General features: G+C 34.8%; 1 protein-coding gene across 1 annotated transcript; it reads left to right on the top strand.

Annotated features, from left to right (window-relative positions):
- Positions 1-141: 141 nt before the first annotated feature.
- Positions 142-19183, top strand: LOC129942399 (cationic amino acid transporter 4). Its single transcript, XM_056051311.1, has 2 exons — positions 142-742; positions 12114-19183. Exons 1-2 carry the CDS (start codon positions 601-603, stop codon positions 13943-13945), a joined length of 1974 nt encoding a protein of 657 aa, XP_055907286.1. The 5' UTR covers positions 142-600; the 3' UTR covers positions 13946-19183.
- Positions 19184-19754: the final 571 nt, after the last annotated feature.

Consider the following 19754-nt stretch of genomic DNA (forward strand, 5'->3'; position numbering starts at 1 on the left):
TTTTCACTCATTCATTCATTCATAATAATCAATCAATTCAACAAGTTGTCGTCAGCATCCTTGTTCATGGGCATGCGTCATGCAACGTCATCTAGTTTTACCTTTTCTTGACAGGCATTGACGTTCCTCTCGGTAACTGTACTGTGTGTGTTTTTCCATTCGTCTAACAAGTGAGGAAAGGTTTATTAATTGGATTTTCTCTGAAATCCTTTTTTCAACCTTTCAAAAACCTTTCTTCAAAAGTGAATTTCAAAAAATATAATAACCGCATAAATTAAAGTTCGAAATCATTAAAATTGATGCATCTAAAAGTATGCAATCAATAGATAAGTCGAACATATGTTGTGGAAAAAATAGCTTTGCATAACGTGTAGGCGGTCAAAGTACAAAGTCAAGGAAACCAACGAGAAAAACGAGTACAACGAGTGGTTTTTCAATTATTGAAGTGTTCTTATTCTTGTTTTTCGTCTTCCATAAATCGAAAAGGAAAATAAAAGAGAACTCAAAACACCATCTGGAATATTAACGAACAAAAGACAAATAATCTGAAAAACAATACGAACAAAAAGTTTAATAAAATATTAATTAGTATATCAACAAATGCCGGGCACACGTCGCATTATACTCGGACATGTCATGTCCGGGTTGTGCTCGAAAATGAATCGCACTAAACCAGTTCCAGCTGATGTCATGGAGACTCCACTAAATCGATGTTTGAATACATTCGATATAACTTTATTGGGTAAATATTATAAATGAATTTTAATATTCAATTACATTTTTTTATGCATTACACTTTAAATATCATTTTTATTCATTGCGATTAGCTTAGCTTAGCTTTGAGAAACTTTCATGTCTTTATTTTTGATGACTCTGGCGATGACGGGAATGTACCTACTTTTTGGTTTTAGATTATTATTTGCAGGAAGAGTTTGTTTTTACTTGATTGGTATAAAAATCGATATCGGAGCACGGGAGCATCTTCTTGGTTGTAATCTGATGCCACAATGTTCATATCCTCTTATTTTGTTCCCATCAGTCTATGAAATGTTTGCATATTTCTGTGTTATTTGTTTAAATCAAAGGAAATGTGACACTCTTTTGGAATCTTTATGGGGGATCACATTTTTCTGTCAGTCCACAAGCTTGCATTGATTAATGTTCTGGATTCAAACTAGAATAATTTGTAAATTCGATACTCTGTTTTAATTTGTGTTACTTCATCATAAGGGATTATTCTCTTTTTAGCTCTGAGTTTAATCAGAGCGCTATGATTAGTTACAAAATAAATAGTAAATATTTATAATTTGTTTAGGAACAACGATCTGCGTAGAAATCGGAGATCGCTGTAGTGCCCAGCCAAGTTCTCGCAATAATCCCTTTTAAAAGCAATACACTTAGCCGATATTTAACCTCCTCCAACTGTAGAACGAATCAATGCAGAATCTTAAAATTTGCCTAATAGTTACCAAATTTTAACGTCAGGTCCAAAAGAGTATCTGAGATATAGCACTCTACTTACTTACTTACTTAAGGTGGCCCTACAGTCCGGGGCGGACCTGGGCATCAACCAACATGCGTCTCCAGCCAGCTCGGTCCCTAGCTAGCTGTCTCCAACTTCGCAAGCCAATTTGGTTGAGGTCCTCTCCACCTGGGTGCGCCACCTGAGTCGCGGTCTACTTCTACTGCGCCCTCGGGATTGGATTCAAAGACCTTCCGGGCTGGAGCGTTGATGTCCATTCGCTCTACGTGACCTAGCCATCTAAGCCGTTGGACTTTAATTCTGCTAACTAGGATATATCACTCTAGATAGCTCAAAAAACAGACTGTCTGACTAAACGATCAACAAAATTATGATGAACTACCCAACATTGTAGAACTTGAAATTTCGGCTTTGTAGTAGAAAGGAAGGAAAAAGTCACAAAATTGTGGTTTTATATTTAGGGGACGTGATATCCATCCACAAGAATATGCAATGCTTAAGTTAAAAATACCAATCCACTGAACCGATTTTCATCAAATTTTCAAACAAGATTAGTAAAGACAAGTGGAATCGACTCTAGAAATTTGTACACACTGCCACGCCCACAAAAAGAGAAAATAGATTTAAACCAAAATTTAAACTTGTTTTTTTTTTTCTAACATTAAAAAAGGTAAACACAATAGAGTTTAAAATTATTCAAATTTAATTTGAAATCAATAAATTTGTATTCGGATTAAAAAAAAGTAGCAAACTGCGTGTTGCAATATCTGATCAAAAAAATTAAGGGGTATTCTATTTTTTATTGAATTGAAATCTTTAAGTATCTCTTAAATAATAGTATTTTTTTAGAATAGAAATTTATTTATATATAAAACTCATTAATACAATAAAAGATTACTTGAGTTTTTTAGGACCTAGTTTTAAAACCGTCGGTCAGATTGACAGAATATGAATTCTGATAGCGAAAACAAACATAACAATAAAGATAAAATGTGAGATTAAATGGATTAATAAAATTAAATTACTGGAAATTTTTTTAATTTTAAACAAGTTTATATACAAAAAAATTAAACTTCAATGAAAAGATGTAGCACCAAGAAAAAAACGTACAAATTTAAATGCACTGGACAAATTAAAAGCTTTCTCTAAGAATTCTTTTTCTGTAAGCCATTGCGCATTGGGGAATTTGTAAAGTCTATCCCAGCCTTTTGCTCCATTAACGGTTTGGACAGCATCTTCAGCTTCAAATTGGTTCTTCCGAAAAATGTCTCGACGAATTTCTTGGATAATTGGACAAAATCCTAAAAAGTGTCCGATATTCTCTCTCTCATGGGTGTTGCAGAGTTGGCACTCGATAGGGAGGTCTGGTCTGTGAGGTATATCTCACCTCTGGCTCGTAGAATTGAAGAAATCATTTCCTCTGAGTTCTTGTCGTCGAGGTAGTTGGATTCTCCAAGAATAAAATCCAACTTACTATAGAAATCTTAATTCTGCGATGCTTTGGCATGGTTGATGAAATTTTGCCGATATTTCTTATCCAATTTCGCAACAAGGGAGTAAAGACTTCCTTTAATAGTTGTTAGATTGTCCAAATCAAAATCGATCCATTCATCGATCTTATAGACTAGATACAAAAACAAAATATAAATAAATAAAAATGAAACCGGTGGCGTGTAGTTCTAGAGGGTGCATTTACACAGTTAACTAGTCTTCTTAGAGGAAGACAATTGATATGAAATGTTACAATGTCTCTTATAAACATTACTGAAAAATAAATCCTACGATCATAAAGAGATTGCATACCAAATAATAAGCATCGCGTATAATAAGAAGGCCTTACAATCCTCCAGTTTAGCTCATAAAATGCGAACCTTGTAAAATGTTTCTGAATTTTTTCAATTCTGTCTATTGAATTATTGTAATAAGGGTTCCAAATAATGCTACAGTATTCAAGAACTGACCTTACTAGTGAATTGTACAAAGATTTTAAGGTATATGAATCTGAGAATTCCTTGGTGTTTCTTTTTTAGGAAACCAATCATTTGATTTGCTCTGTTTATGATATAATCATAGTGCGGTAAGAAGGAAAGTTTAGTATCTAAGATTACTCCTAGATCCTTCTTTCTTGTTACACGCTCTAAACTTACATGGTTGATAGTATTATCAAACACTATGGGATTAGAACTACGGTCACACGACAAGACTTGACATTTAGAGGCATTTAACAGTAGGTGATTTAGCTTGCCCCAATTATCGAGCCTTAACAGATCTTCCTAAAGAAGCACACAGTCGGCTTGACAAGAAATCTCACGATAAAGTTTGAGATCATACGCGAAAAGAAGGCATTTTGAATTATGAAAAATATCAGGTATATCATTTACAAATAACAAGAATAATGATGGACCCAAATGGCTTCCTTGTGGAACACCAGATGGGACCGAGATATATTTCGAGAGCGAGCTATCAACTTTTACTATTTGAATTCTACCAGCTAGATATGATTCAAGCCACTTTAGTAGGGAAGAGTGAATACCTAGAGAAGTTAGTTTGTTTATTAAGATTTTATGGTTAACTCTGTCAAATGCCTTTGAAAAATCTGTAAAAATAACATAAGTAAGTAAGTAAGTTTGTTGCGGTTGATTTACCTGCTACAAACCCATGTTGAGAAACCGAAATATGGTTATGAAATAACACAGTTAACCTGTTGCAAACTAACTTTTCAAATACTTTTGGAACGCAAGAAATTTTACAAATGGGTCTGTAATTGGTTACTTCCTGCTTCGAGCCCAATTTGAAAATTGGCGATAAGAATGAAACCTTCCAGCAATCCAAGAATTGCCCCTTGGCTATGGATAGATTAAAAATCCACGAAAGTGGTGAGCTATTGCAATACCTCATTTTTTTTAACAAAATAGCAGGAATCCCATCAGGCCCTTCACTTTTATTAGCATCCAATTTAGATAAAACCTCTTCTACTTCAAAAGGACTAAAAACTAAAGAACCTATATTGACCAATCTACTCATATAAGGTAGTTTCTGGATATCGGGAGTATCTAAAGGGTAAACCGATTGAAAATAGTCCGCAAATAAATTACAAATTGTAGGTATATCACTAGTAATTGTATTTTGATACCTCATACAACTAGGTTATCCGCTCGATTTACGTCTTGAGTTTATAAAATTCTAAAAACGATTGAAATTTAATTTGATATCACATTCAATAGAGAAAATGTAATTTCGACATAAGAATTTATTGAGAATATCGAATTCTCGTTGAAGATTTAGATACATACATATGTATGTATGTATGTAGTTTGCGCGAAGCTCAGAATTATTTGTATCAGATTTATATAATTTGTATGCCTTATTTTTTCTGTTTTTGAGATGGGTCAAACTCCCATTATACCAGATAGGACAAGAATTATTTTTAGAATGTTTTTTAGGCACAAATCTATCAACTGCCCCCATCAAAACGCTTACAAAAAAAGAGGCTGTCAATTCGAATTTTTTTTAAATTTTACCAAATGTTGAAAACAATATTTCTTATAAGATAAAATTAATTTGTAGCCCATATTTGAAATTTTTGCAGAGATATTTGAGTCGAAAATCAATTTTTACCAACTTTTATACATTTTTTTTCAGGTTTTTATTTTTTGTAAAAAAAACTGTCAATTCGATTTTTCTCAAAATTTGTCCTAATGTTGAAAACAATATTTCTTATAAGAAAAAATTAGTAAGAACCTATTATCTCAAAGTTTTTAAAATATATTTGAGTCGAAAATCATTTTTTACGAACTTTTGTTAATTTTTTGTCGGTTTTTAATTTTTTGTACAAAAACTGTCAAATCGATTTTTTTCAAACTTTAACTGAATGTTGACAACAAGATGTTTTGAAAGATAAAAGTAAATTAAAGCCAATATCTCAAAGTTTTGAAAAGATATTTGAGTCGAAAATCAATTTTTACCAACTTTTATACATTTTTTTTAGGTTTGTATTTTTTGTATAAAAAACTGTCAATTAGATTTTTCTCAAAATTTTATCAGATGTCAAAAACATTATTTTTCGTTGCACAAAATTGTTTTAGAGATGAAATCATATTTCAGTCGTAAAATTTTGGAGTTGACAAATTTTTTTTTCAGTTTTATTGATTTATAAAAAAACCGTTATATTGATTTTTTTCAAAAAATATACCTGTTTGGTATCACGTTACAATATATTATATAAAATTTAATTCAAGTCTCTAGCGTTTTTGGTTCGTAAGATATTTAAGGTTAACCAAAATTTTATGGTAAAAAAACCACCCACCCAATTTTCTTGAGAGCCCTTTCTGCATCTTTCTGCCTTATTATCTGTATAACAAAATTTATTTGAAGTCGATATCTCTTCTGGTTCTTGAGCTATGGACGACGAACGTACGGACGTACGGACGTACAAACGTACGTACACACGCACGCAGAGACATCTTTCTAAAAATCTTTTATTTCGACTCTAGGGACCTTGACACGTCGAGAAATGTCAAAATTTTCAATTTGACAAATCGGACCCATTACAATAACTTCCTATGGGAAGTTAACTAGAGTACACGCTACATAATTCAGATGAACAAAAAAATGTCATTCCAAGAAAAAGACAAAAGATTTTCGAAAATCATATGAAATATTTTGATCGTTAGTTACTTTCTTTATATGTACATATATTGATAGAAATGAATATTTCCATCAATAGCTTGTTTCAAAAAAAAAACGTAATAATTTTTCCACTACCTCATATTCTTTGTAGCCCCACACTTTCGAGGAGTAAAGCATAATAGATTTTGCCACAGCTTGAAACAGTTTATATTTTGCTGAGTGGTGGATGGATTTATTTGCAATGCAGTTTTTCCAGGAAACGCAGGGGGCAGCCTTCGCCTCCTGAAAATTTAACTTGATACATTTTTTCATACAAAGGTTACTTGTTATAGTCAAACCGAGGTATTCAACTTCTTTCACAACTTGAACTTCCTGATCCCGATACTTCCATTTTTTATAACTATTTCTTATTTAATATTTCTAAATGATATTTTCTTGAAGTTTTCTTATTTTATTTTTGCTAACTGTGATCACATCATTCCTCAAAATTTTTAGTGGACCTTCGACCATGTCGAACATACAATTCAAGAGTATCACTTTCACTACTATTTTCACTTTAAAGAAACTATCTAACCAAGCACTAGTTCAATCATAAAAAAAAACATTTATTTTATAAACAACCACGGAACCCCCATCCATCTAAGTTTTGGTAAAAATTGTTTGTGATATTCGTTGATAATTTGTTTACTTTCGTTTTCAACCAAATTCGACAAAAACTATTCCAACAATTCTTCTATTTTCATGATTAATTCACCTTAAACTGATTGCGAAATTGAAAACAAAACAGACATTTTTATAAATCAATGTTCACGCTGAATTCAATTAAAAAATTGAATCATTATCATCGCTGACTAAAAAGTTAACAGATGATTTGCATCAACTTTAGCATGTTAAACAAACAACAAAGAAAAATCATTAAGACATAATAAAAGAGCGACAATTATATTAAAAATTAAACTAAATTCTATAAGTATAACTAGCTGACCCGACAAACGTTGCTTTGTCATATAAAAAATTTCTAAAGAATATTTTGCTAGCAATAAATAACTTATTTTAAATAATAAAATTAATTCTTTATCAATCCCTGAATACAACAAAGTGAACAATGTTTTTTATAATCCCATGTTTCGTTAATACAAACTAACTGGATCGTTTGCCCACTTGATACCACTCTACGCTTAATTGTCCGTGTGAAAAACATGAATGGCTCAAATTTAAGCCGCCGACAGACATCGTTTGGCCTTGATAGTCACTGCAAATTCCAATCTAATTGAAGGCTTTTGAATTGAATTGGCACATCTGTGCGTATAAAAAGTATTCGCGGTAATAATATATTTTCAACTCGGAATTTGCCATTTAGAATTATGGCTTCGATAACATTTTTCATTAATTTTTTAATTACTTATTACGTGCCGGTGCACAAAAATGTTGAGTTCAAATTACGAAGCAAAATTACCGGAGATCCAACCTTCAGTTGTATATTATGCGATGGCATGCCTGGTAAATCCAATATGTTCAAAAACTCAGTTGCATAATTTACAGCTTCACAAACTGTATCAATATTTGTAAGTCTCCTGGTAACAAATGTTGTATCTTGGGATTTAATTCGTTGATATCTACATTTTTGCTGATAAAATTGCTCTTTCTGCCAGTCACTCACGCTTTTTATATTGTCTGTGTACATCGGAAAATATCTGGTCAATAAGGGCATCTTGTGAATTAATAACGCGGAATAACGGGAAGTATTTATCTGAAATAACCTGAAAAGAGTGCTGCCAAATAGTCTGTCGTTGTTTTTTATATCTTTTAATGTCCTATTCAACGCCTCAAGCGAATGTTTGTGTGTCGTAGTGCATTCATCACTTTGGCCATTGATGACTGCTTTTTATATTGCACACCGCGTCTGGGTTATTTTGAATATTTAGTGGGAGTTTAAGTACTGAATGAGCTGTTCTGTCTCCATCCAATAAAGTTGCAATGCCAGAAGATGCAACAGCCAATGCGAAACCATTATTTTTGATCGTATTTTAGCAAGAATTAGCGAAATAAGGAATGTTTTGCCAGTTCCAACTTTTGCATCCAAAAAAAGAATCCATCTTGTCCTGCCGAAACTGCGAGCATGATGTGGTCATAAATGGTTCTTTGTTCTGCGTTCTAAGTGTTAAATTGGCAATGACAATGCAAAGATCCTCAATAGCAATCGATGCTTCATTCAACATAGCGTCACTGAATACTATCGTAAGATCGTTGCACAGTGTACGCTGTTGATGCAATTAAACCATATCACTTAGGAATATAAAAAATAGATAAAAACCTATTCTCAGACCTACCAAATATATATGCAAAATTTCATTGAATTTGGTTAAGCCGTTTCGTAGGAGTATGGCAACTAACACTGTGACAGAAATGTTTTATATATTAGATTTGCTAACCCCTCTGTTTCAAATAAATTTTCTGAAAATAAAATTTTCTTGCGAGCTTATTTTTATTTAAGACTTTGAGAAGGAAATTTAAGAAAAAATTTGTAGGTTTTACTTTTAGTCATATCATGAAAAAAATGTGGGTTTTAAAGAATTCTTTCCATTTTCTATTCTGAACTGCATTTTTAGAAAATACGTTTTTCACATAATGTTTAGCTTCGAATCGCTCCAAAATTAATTAGAACGTACTAGGATGAGATTTTTATTCAAAACTATGATATGATAGTATGTGAAGAATTACTCTAAGAAATACATCTTATATATAAAAATACAGCTTTCAAACGAATGCAGCAAGGGGGCTTGGTATCCTCCTTCTTTTCATGTATACTTCTGATTCTTGCAAAGTTTAACAAAGTGGACTTGGTTGATTTTTACTAAAAGGTGGAATTACTAAATTTGAGATTATACCCTCAGAAGGCGAAGGAACACTTCAGATTCTTGTGTAATGAAGACACTTAGCATAATGGAAAAGTTATATATATTAATGGGGCGTGGGAAATCAACCCACTTTTATTAGAATTGTTATCATTAAAGTGGAACGGTTGGGCTTGATGAACAAAAGCAAGAAGAAATTGGGACTTTTATTAGACTCATTTTGCTCAAGATTGAACATTCTGTTGTGTACATAAGACCTTAGTAAGAGTAAAATGTGTCGGGTTTTCTTAATTGGCTTACCGTTTCGGTACCGTTTTTAGAGCTTACAAGGGACAGTTTAATTATTTTGTAGATCGAATGTAGAAAATTTTGAGCTCTACAATTTGAGTCACAGAATTTTTCAAATTTATTTAAAAAGAAGAAAGGTATGTTACGTATAGAAAATCAAAAAACTCTTTGATGTTTTAAACTGAAAACCCTTTTAATGGACTTTAATCCCGCAAAGTTATTTTGTACATTTATATTATTTGATATCATGTGAGGCCATCAGTGACACAAGTATATTGGACAATACCTAATCTAATACAAGGAACTATCCTTTCTTAAAGTGTCCCAATTTTTGGAGGAATTCATGTGGAAGGTACACTGAAGTATGAGCGTTCTCATTCAGCTCATTAGAAGGAGAGGGCCCAATAGATCTAGATCATTTTATTAAGAATTACCAATTTACGCATACATGAAGCTATCAACTGGAATTTTTCGAAGTAGGCCCTTGTTTTAATCCAATTTTCAGACTAAGATTTTACTTAAAAGTATTGCATTCGTGAAAAACTTCTAACACAAGATTTGAACATGACATTTGATGGTAGGTTAGGTTAGGTTAAAGTGGCTGCGGATTCCACACACTTAGGCCAAAAGAAAAGGCCCATTGTGATACCACATGAATCTAGAGAGTTACTTCCCACTAGTCGAATCATTTTGAGCTTTTTATAAAGCGAAGGAGATGTTTAATATCCTTTTTAGCTAGTTCACTGGGATTATCGAATGAGTATTCTTCCAGATGAAGTTTGCGTCTTAGTGAAAGAGCAGGGCAAGTGCAGAGGAGGTGAGAGATTGTTTCCTCTTCTTCCTCGTCCATACAGCTCCTGATGCAGAAGTCATTTGAGGCTACACCAAATTGTATTGCGTGTCTGCCTATAAGACAGTGTCCCGCAAGGACACCTATTAGGGAGCTAATATGAAGTCTGCTTTGAGATAACAAGTCTTTAGAGAGCATATTGAGTGCGTTTTGAAGGGGGTCTCTCAGTGAATTAGGATGTTCCCCTGTGACGGCGATAGCAACATCATCGGCATGCCTCTACCGACAGACCTTTTCGTAAAAAAATGGCCCATCTTAGAGTTGATGATCCTGTCCCTTAGCATTAGATTAATCAACTCACAGAGGGAGTATTCGACGATTAGGGTTGTCATAGCAGAAGTGAAAGCTTTGGGAATGAAAACTACCTTTACTTCTCTCCATCGATGGTAGAGAAGTCGACAGTTCATTATAGTTTCTCTTCTTGATATTGAAGGGCTCTTATCAACTAACATCTCTAAACTTAGAATGTTTGCTTGGGGAGTTAATTCATTTAATGCTGACTAGCAGGATAATTAACTCAAAACTAAGCAACTCTTCTGCAAGAAGATTCTTTAGTAGAGGGACTCCGCAAGGTGGTGTTCTTTACCTTGTCCTTTGGAACCTAGTGGTAAATGAAATCCTAACTGGTCTAGATGCAGAGGGTTTGATGGTGATTGCTAAGCGAATGACGTTGCTATAGCGGTTTCAGGAAAGTATCTTAACACCCTAGAAGAACTCTTACAAAATGCCTTAGACAGACTAATCCTTTGGTCTGATCAGTGTAGACTGGTATTTAACCCACACAAAATGGAATTAGTTCTATTTTTGAGGAAATACAAAATTCCATTTGTTAATCTTCCCTATAAAACTGTATATAAGCGTATATTATATGTATAAGCGGATCACTTCACAATACCCCATATACAACACTGGACACTTTACCTAACACATCTTGATATATTTAGGAAACAAATAGCTGCAATCTCTGTTAATCGCCTGTTAATTCTTAAGTATTTAGAATCAATTCCAAATTACACAGACTGCATCATTATCCAGCTGCAATTCAACAGAGACTTCCAGATTTCTATACCTTTCAGATCTTTCTGGGAGGATAGGGAAGTGCTAGAAGACGAGTCATTCCACTTTTATACAAATTGATCAAAAGGTTGGTGGAGGTGTTTACTCTGAACGACTGAAATTAAGTCTCTCATTCCGCCTTCTTAGCGTGTTCCAGGCGGAACTTTTGGCGATAAAAGAAGTCTTGTCCTAGCTTAAAGAAAACGTGATATTAACATCTGATATCCGTATTTTCTCATACAGTCAGGCAGATATCTGGACTCTGTCTCTAAAAACTCTATAGCATTCCATAATTGTCGATCATCTCTAATGGAGATGGCACAACACTTATTCACCTTTGCTGGGTGCAGGGCCATAAAGACATTCCAGAAAATTGTGAGGCAGATGAACTTTCCACAAATGGTACAGTACAGCCCATTCTACCACACTTGGCTAACGCTGACATACCAACAGCTATATGTAAACTATTCCTAATGCAAGACGCACTACGTGTCAGGTCACAAAAAACATTGGGCATACACTAGACTTAAAGCTATTAAGTTGCTTGTTATCTCTAAGTAGATCGCAAATAAGCTCGATATTCGGTTTCATAACAACTCTACTGTACATCTCCTTCTCTAGAAGAAAGCTTCAAGATTCATGTGGTATCACAATGGGTCATTAAACTGGCCTAAGTGTGTCCTACTCCATCACGTAGTAGGACCTATAACCTAACCTAATCTAACCATTCCGTCCGCCTATCTTTCGGTCTGTTCTCTCCTCTACTCCCTAAATCATTGGGTTCATATAGTTCAAACTTGAAAATAAAGTTTTTCAATACAAGAGCAAGTTTGTGCGACACAGCCGAGCTTTTAAATAGTTTTGGTTTAAATTGTTTTGTAAAATACCACTCATACGCCCTTATCATAAGTTAAACGGTTAAAGCTAATTGTCTTTTTTTTCTTTGTTTCAGGAATTGGTCACATGGTGGGTGCGGGAATCTATGTCCTAACAGGCACTGTTGCCAAGGATATGGCTGGCCCTGGTATCATTTTGTCCTTCATCTTGGCTGGATTTGTGTCCATGTTGTCTGCCCTTTGCTATGCTGAATTTGGAACTCGAATACCAAAGGCTGGCTCGGCTTATGTCTATACTTACGTGTCCATTGGTGAATTCTGGGCTTTTGTCATTGGATGGAATATTTTGCTGGAACACATGTTGGGAGCTGCATCCGTTGCTCGTGCTTGGAGTGGCTACGTTGACTCAATGCTCGACGGTTGGATTGCAAACACCACTGTTTCGGTCACGGGAGAACTTCACGAACAGCTCTTTGCAAAGCATCCTGATATCATGGCATTCTCGGTTTGTTTGGTCTATGCCGCAGCCTTGGGTATGGGCGTCAAGGCCACTGCAGTCTTCAATGGAGCACTAACTGTAGTGAATATTTTGGTAATGTTGCTGGTTATTGGTGTGGGATTTTGGTACGCCAATCCCAAGAATTGGTCTGAAGCTGAGGGTGGATTTTTGCCATACGGATTTGGAGGGGTTGTTGCTGGGGCAGCGACTTGTTTTTATGCTTTTGTTGGTTTCGACAGTATTGCCACATCGAGTGAGGAGGCCAAGAACCCAACATCGTCCATTCCCATCGCTACTATTCTATCACTGTGTGCCGTGAGTGTAGGGTACATTTTGGTGAGTGCAGCTCTCACTCTGATGATTCCCATCAGGGACATTAATCCAGCTGCTTCTCTGCCCGAAGCTTTTGGTTCGATGAATCTTCCTTGGGCTAAGTACCTTATATCTATTGGTGCGATTTGTGGAATGACAACCACATTGCTTGGATCACTCTTCGCTCTGCCTAGATGTATGTACGCCATGGCATCCGATGGACTCCTGTTCTCCTGCTTCGGCAAGATCAATGCCAGGACTCAGGTTCCAGTTCTGAATTTAATAGTGTCGGGGGTATTGAGTGCCATCTTGGCCTTGCTCTTCGATCTGGAAAAGTTGGTCGAATTCATGTCTATTGGAACTTTGTTGGCTTATACGATTGTAAGTGCTAGTGTGATCATTCTTCGATATCGACCCCTTCCTTTGGAGGAAAGTGCAGTCTACGCACCTGACACTCCCGATGAGGACGAAGATAATTCTTCCCAATCAAGCATCGACACTGCATCCCCTACCAGTGATTTGATAGAAGTTGCTCTAGCTGGTCGATTGAAGACTCAATTCCGCTGGCTTGACCCAATTCTAGGCCGTTTCGAACCTGGTGCAGCTGTCTCTGCCTCGGTTCTTCTCTTCACAGTTCTTAGCTTTGCCATTTGTTTCCAATTGGAGGTTTCATGGTCGGAATTGTATTCAGGCACTTGGTGGGCACTGATTCTGTACGGTTTCTTGATTTTCTTTGCCGGAGCTTGTGTGGCGGTGATTGCAGTTCATCATCAAAATACCAGAGGTTTGAACTTCAAAGTACCCCTGGTGCCTTATGTACCGACTCTGAGCATATTCTGCAACGTGGTTCTAATGGTCCACCTCAGTGCATTAACCTGGCTGCGATTCTTCATTTGGGTGTCCATTGGAATGTTAGTTTATTTCCTCTACGGAATCCATCACAGCAAAGAGGGTGAAGCTTGTTCGACTTACTCCATGCTGATGACGTCTTCAGAGGCAGCCAAGAGTCATTGGGGCGCCACTGGCGGACGCATGATGGGAGGTGGTGGAAAGAAGTCGGTGTTCCATCGATTGATCGGAGCCAAAAAGGTCGATGACAAGAAACCCATCGTCGAGGAAGACGAAGAGGTGTCTTAAGTTGATTGCTTACGTAAAGTTCATATCATGTGGTATTTAGTTTCTTTCTTTTGTGTATCTGTCCGACATTAAAATTTTGTACATGTGAGCTAGAGCTCTATATGAAGCCATTGACCAAAACGATGGACATTTTTTCTTTACGTTTTGTTGTCGTAGTTTAAAGACCTCGATCTCGACGATCATCTTTTCCTTATTTGTTGTTTGCGGAGCTTACCTCATTTTTGGAGTGTCTCACATCCATTCGGCTTATTGTCTTGTTTGGCTTTGTTTCTGCGATTTTGTTATGTGTGCTCAGTTGGGGCGAGATCCGAATCCGAAAGAACAATGGGATCCTGAAACTTGCTCGATCGTGTCAAGACTTGCTGCCTCTGATCGTTGTATAAAATAAATTGTTATCATTCAGTTGAGTGAGCAATCGTGTGGATTTTATGGAAAAGGGGTACCAAGTGAATGAGGCTACATGAGTCTACCTATAGAGCTTATGAATTGCATGGCATAGATAAAGAAAATAAAACTTTGTGAAAGAAAGTCAAACGTGTTGAGACTTGGATGGGGTTTTAGTCATTAAAAGTCACTGAGACGGAAGCCCTTGGTAGAGTGTCGAGACTCCCACAACAAGTTCTGAGAAGATGAATGACTTGAAAAACTTTGAAACTTAACTGGAAGTGGTTTTCTAGCAAAAAACAAAAAAAAAAAAAAAAACGGGGATACCCCTGAGTAAACATTTCAGTAACAAGGTTTTCTTTGCTATTAAATACTTTTGTATTTTATTTTTTCCAAGCACTTTATTTAGGTAGAAGGTATGAAAAGTTGGCGTGAGTAGTGCTTATAGCGCTAAGCACATGTATCCACAGGCACACACAATGAGCTTGCAGAAGTTGAAGAAGGTAATAAAATGATTAAGCTTGATCAGGTGGTGATTAAACAATTATTATTATTGCTTAAGAGACCTTTGTGTTCTTAACTGTATGTTTAATCGTATGGAATTAAAGGTCAAGCTCTTTAACTTGACAATCTGTCGATGGATTGATGATCTTGTACAAGTAAATAATAGTTATTTAATGGAAATTTAAAAGGTTGAAACTGGTATTAAAGAATATAATATCTAGACAGGATTTCGAAAGACTTGCAATCTTTTTATAACTAGGAGAATTTACTTATGTTTTTTTATTTTCACGTAAGTAAAAAAGATTGGAATTCAAAAAGGCTATAGCTACGAATACGTTTTGATTGCTGAACTTGTGTTTGGGATTACTTTCAAGATCCCCGGACAGACTGTTATGTTTTTAAATGGCGAATATCCTCTTCTACAGGCCGGCTACGTTTTTCTCCTGGCATTTAAAGTGCACTTTTTAATGGTTTTTATTACAATCCGACTTCAAAATCACTGATATCACGTCAGGTTTTGGAAATATTTTAAATAAAAGACATGTAAAAGCTTTTTGGAGGCTATTTAAATTCCGTAGTTTTTTTTTCAATAAAATTCGTAATAGTTTTCCAAATCTATGATCCCTATTCAATTTTTATATTTTTAGATGATGCACTTTTCGAATTTATTGGTCGCGAAAAAAATTGTAGTTGATACGAACTGTCAAACTTTATTCGCGTTCCACATTATCCACACTCGCAACGAATAAAATAATCGATCGTCTTAACCTAAAAAAATCATTCTTGTTTTAGTCAATTGTCAAAGTCAAACTTTATTCGCGACGATTTAAAAACTCTCATGTGAAAGAAATGTCAAAATCGACGAATATTCGTTCATTCATTGGTCGTTGGTTGTGCTCATGTGAATAGTGCTTAAAGCAACTTTATTTAAAGATAAAATAATCTAATTAAGAACGTGATTGTTAATAAATACTTTGTGGCGAAACCGTTGTTTTCGATCACTGCTCTAGACCTTCTAGACATACTCTTCATAAGATTCGTGATAATAGCACTAGGGATACTATTCCAAGCCTCTTTGACTTGGGCAAAGAGGTCGTTTGGAATTTTACGCTTTTCGTGTACAATTCACCGATCTACAATCTTTCATAGATTCTTTATGGAGTTGAGATCAGGAGACTGTGCTGGCCAATCCATCACCTCGACTTAACGATCACGAAACCATTCCTTGACAACCTTGGTTAATTGGAAGAGAAACACGTCGACAATCGTCTGGCCCCTTAAAATTAAATTTGGATTCGTCCGAAAATAGTACTGTCTATCATTTGGCAACTCTCTAATTTTAATGCCTTTTATTTTTGAGTGAAATAAAAGGTTTTGCTTTTGGATTTAATAAAATTATAAACAACATAAGGGGCTAAAAAATTATGATTTCATGGTAAATACAACGTGCTTCATAGAGGGACATTCTTTGAAGCAAACTGTTGCTTTAGTTTTGGCCAACACTGTATATGTATTTAAAAAGTGTCAAACCCTTGTAAGTAATTAAAAAAAAGTAAGCAATAATGATTAATTTTTCCAGTGTAATCATCACACAAAAATTAATTTAAATTGTACTTTCATTATTTTACGTTTTACGAGATGATACTACAAAATAATTCCCTGAAATGCTAAGTTCTTTAATGTGTTTTGTTTTGAACCATTATATAAATAATGAAATCAATTAAATTAACTTTAAATAATTAAAAGTGCTTTCCTCCAAGAAGATGAATAAACTATTTATATTTTTCAATTCCATGTAAAAATGGAAAGTTCATATTTTCAATTACAATTGCAAGTAATTAAAATTTAAATGTCAACAAGAATTACTTGTAATTGTAATGAGATAAAAGTCAATTACTAATTACTTGTAATTGAAATGAAAGCCGAAATTACTTAGAAAAAGTATTATGATCATTATTTCCCAACTCTAGTCTGTGTCTATGAGACCGGATTTTTTTTTTTAGATCAAAAACTTTCTTCTTCATCGTAACTTTTGATCGAAGTCGTAAAAGGCTATTAAAAAAATACTGTTAAAAAGAGCCATTTTTAAAATTTGACGAGATATTTATGGTTGAATCACAAAGAGGCTTCGTCTACGTTACGTTAGGCCTCCTTCGAGGTAGCTTTAAATGACATTTGTATTATAACATCCCTCCAAAGAGCAAATATCTTGTTTGTTGACATTTTTTTTACAGCAGTTGACCTGTCAGACAAAGCAAATGTTCAGCAAATTTGAATTAGAGCTTCTGTTTGGAGTCACATTACGTAACATTACGTTATTTCCTCACGATTTTCAAATGAAGCGTGAGGTTGAAGCTTCATTGTGATAGCATGCATTGAATCCCTATGGTTGAACTCGTAAACGTCAGGCGAAGCCGAAGCTGAAGTGTATGTGTTTCAGCCATTAAAACCAAAGGTACGATTCGAAATAAGCCCTAAAAATTAACTCCAATTAAGTTTTCAAAACCTCGAGAGCGTTCAATTCAAAGTTTCTTAAAACTTTATATAAAGTCAAATGGAGCCTCATAACTAATGAGCATTTACCCTTAACTTAAAAAAAATAGAAAAAAATTTTAATTGTCTTCCTACAATGTTAAGAACTATGTCGGTTTTAACTTAGCCTTTAAAAGACCATTTTTTGTTGTGTTTGAAGCAGGGCCAGATTTAGGGGTCCAGAGGCCTCGGGGCAATAAAGGAGTGGAGGCCCCAACGCCCAAATTTCAATTTTAAAAATAAAGTAAACCATTTTTTTTACTCTAGTTTTTCAAGGAATAATTTATTTTGAAACCAACTCGATTCCTTTAGTATTGAACAAAAATATATAAATTTAAACGGAAAAAAGAATTATCTGAAATTACATTTTAGGGTTAACGAAAGGAACCTTTCAAGCTTTTTTCGCCGAAAAATCGTTGATGATTTCGTTGAAATCCAGTTCTCGAAGTAAATCGCTTTCAATGCTCAGGAGAGAAAGCTACGATAGACGGTTTTGTCCCCTCGTGGTTCAAAGCCTATTTTTTATAATTTTCATTTTTGAAAAGGAACCAAATACATTCTCTATGCAATTTTGAGGTTTGGGTTCTGAAATTTTGATTTTCGAGAATTTGGTAGTAAAATAGCTCCGGTGATTGATATGTTCCATAGCCCTTTTCCTTTTTGTATGAGTCAATCAAAGACACAAATTGAAGCAACTCATTACCAAGAGACTAGGGTCTAAATCATCCGGATACCCTTTCACCAATGCCTCTGTTGCAGCGTGCAAATTTTCAGCATCCATCTTCTCGATGTGATTCAGGAATCCAAATCTCGAACGTTCAGCTTCGTGGCATGTAATTTTTCAGTAAGAGAAACGGAAAAAAAGGAGAAGTGATTGACCACTGGGATGAAGGCGGATACTTTGTATTTTCCCTTGAGTGACAAATTTGCGTCTTGTGCTTTCCCGTAATCGAGCGGTTTCATCCTCACATTTCTCGTTTTGGTGCGGGTGCTTGATTGTACGGATTCATTAGTATGGGATTTTTTTGGCTTGTTCTTCATATTTATCAAAATCATTTCGTTTGGATTTCACGAATGATTTCAATGCTTCTAGTGCACGCATTGCCGATTCAAGAATAATTTTCGGGCCTTGCAACATCCTGTTTGTAGCGTTGGATCGCTCCAAGATATCGTTCCAAAATATTGCAAACAAAGCGTTTTAGGGGCCACTCATCTCCTGTAGAAGGTGCGTTGGTTCATTCCTCTCGATGTTTTTTTGCTCTTTATTGGAAGATGTGCTGGTTAGAGCTTCTTTGATTTCTGAATAGCCGTTGACTTAGGGTTTCGTAGCTTCCGCTCGACAACGCCGACTCAAGATGGGTACTGAATTGGAAGTGCTTCTTATCAGCGCCGGGGCTTCTGCCCCGGTTGCCCTGCCCTCAATCCGGCCCTGGTTTAAAGACGCATATTTTAAAAACCTAGTGTGATTGAAAAATTAAAAGGTGAAATTTGAATGCAGGACACCATAATCCTTTTAAAAGGTATTGTTTTATTTGTGGGACAGCAAACCGACCAGAGGAATTTAGATTTTAGAACCACATTTTAAAAGAAACAAGAGTCATTTTGTGCGGGCTAATTTTGAGTATTAAAAAGATTGGAAAAAAATTATAACCAAACACAAGTTTAGTAAATGACGATTTTTTTTACTAAAACTAAAACTTCTTGGCATACCAATATTATTAAGTTTGTTTTTCTCTGATGAAATGTTAAATTCGATAGAATTTTGGAACTTTCATTGATCCTTCAACGAATGTCGAAACAATTCTCTATTGAAGTTATGACAAAGTTTAATTTATTTGTCAATCCTGATATTCACGTTGATTTGGAAAATATCCTTGAAAAACTGTTTGTTTTTGAATAATTTTAGTCTAATATACATATATCATATTTTAGACTGCAAATTTAAATAAAATAATAATGTTATTATATCCAGGTTTCAGTTCAAAGCTCTCTTGCATAAAAAATAGGGTCCAAAAATGTTTGACCATAATATTTATACAAAGTTTTAACATACAAATTATATAAAGTTCATTTACAAAAACTATATTTAATTTCAATGAGCTCCAAATTTCGAGATCTTATGTGTCTTCTCCTTCTTTCAGAACCAAAATGTTTTATTTACTTATCCCAAAACCACAATTTATCTTTAATTATTTTAACTTTCAACAGTCAAAAGCTAACGAGATACCAGCCATATCCTCCTAAGCCTTGATTATTAATTACAATTTTGTCTATCAATAAAAATAAGTTATAAGCACAAAGTTTTATCAATTTTTTAAAAAGTTTATTTTTTTTTTTAATTTAAGGCACATGTTAAACGAAACACACAAATAAGTTTTTTAAAAAATGT

This window comes from Eupeodes corollae, chromosome 1, assembly GCF_945859685.1.
Source record: "Eupeodes corollae chromosome 1, idEupCoro1.1, whole genome shotgun sequence".
Classification (NCBI taxonomy): domain Eukaryota; kingdom Metazoa; phylum Arthropoda; class Insecta; order Diptera; family Syrphidae; genus Eupeodes; species Eupeodes corollae.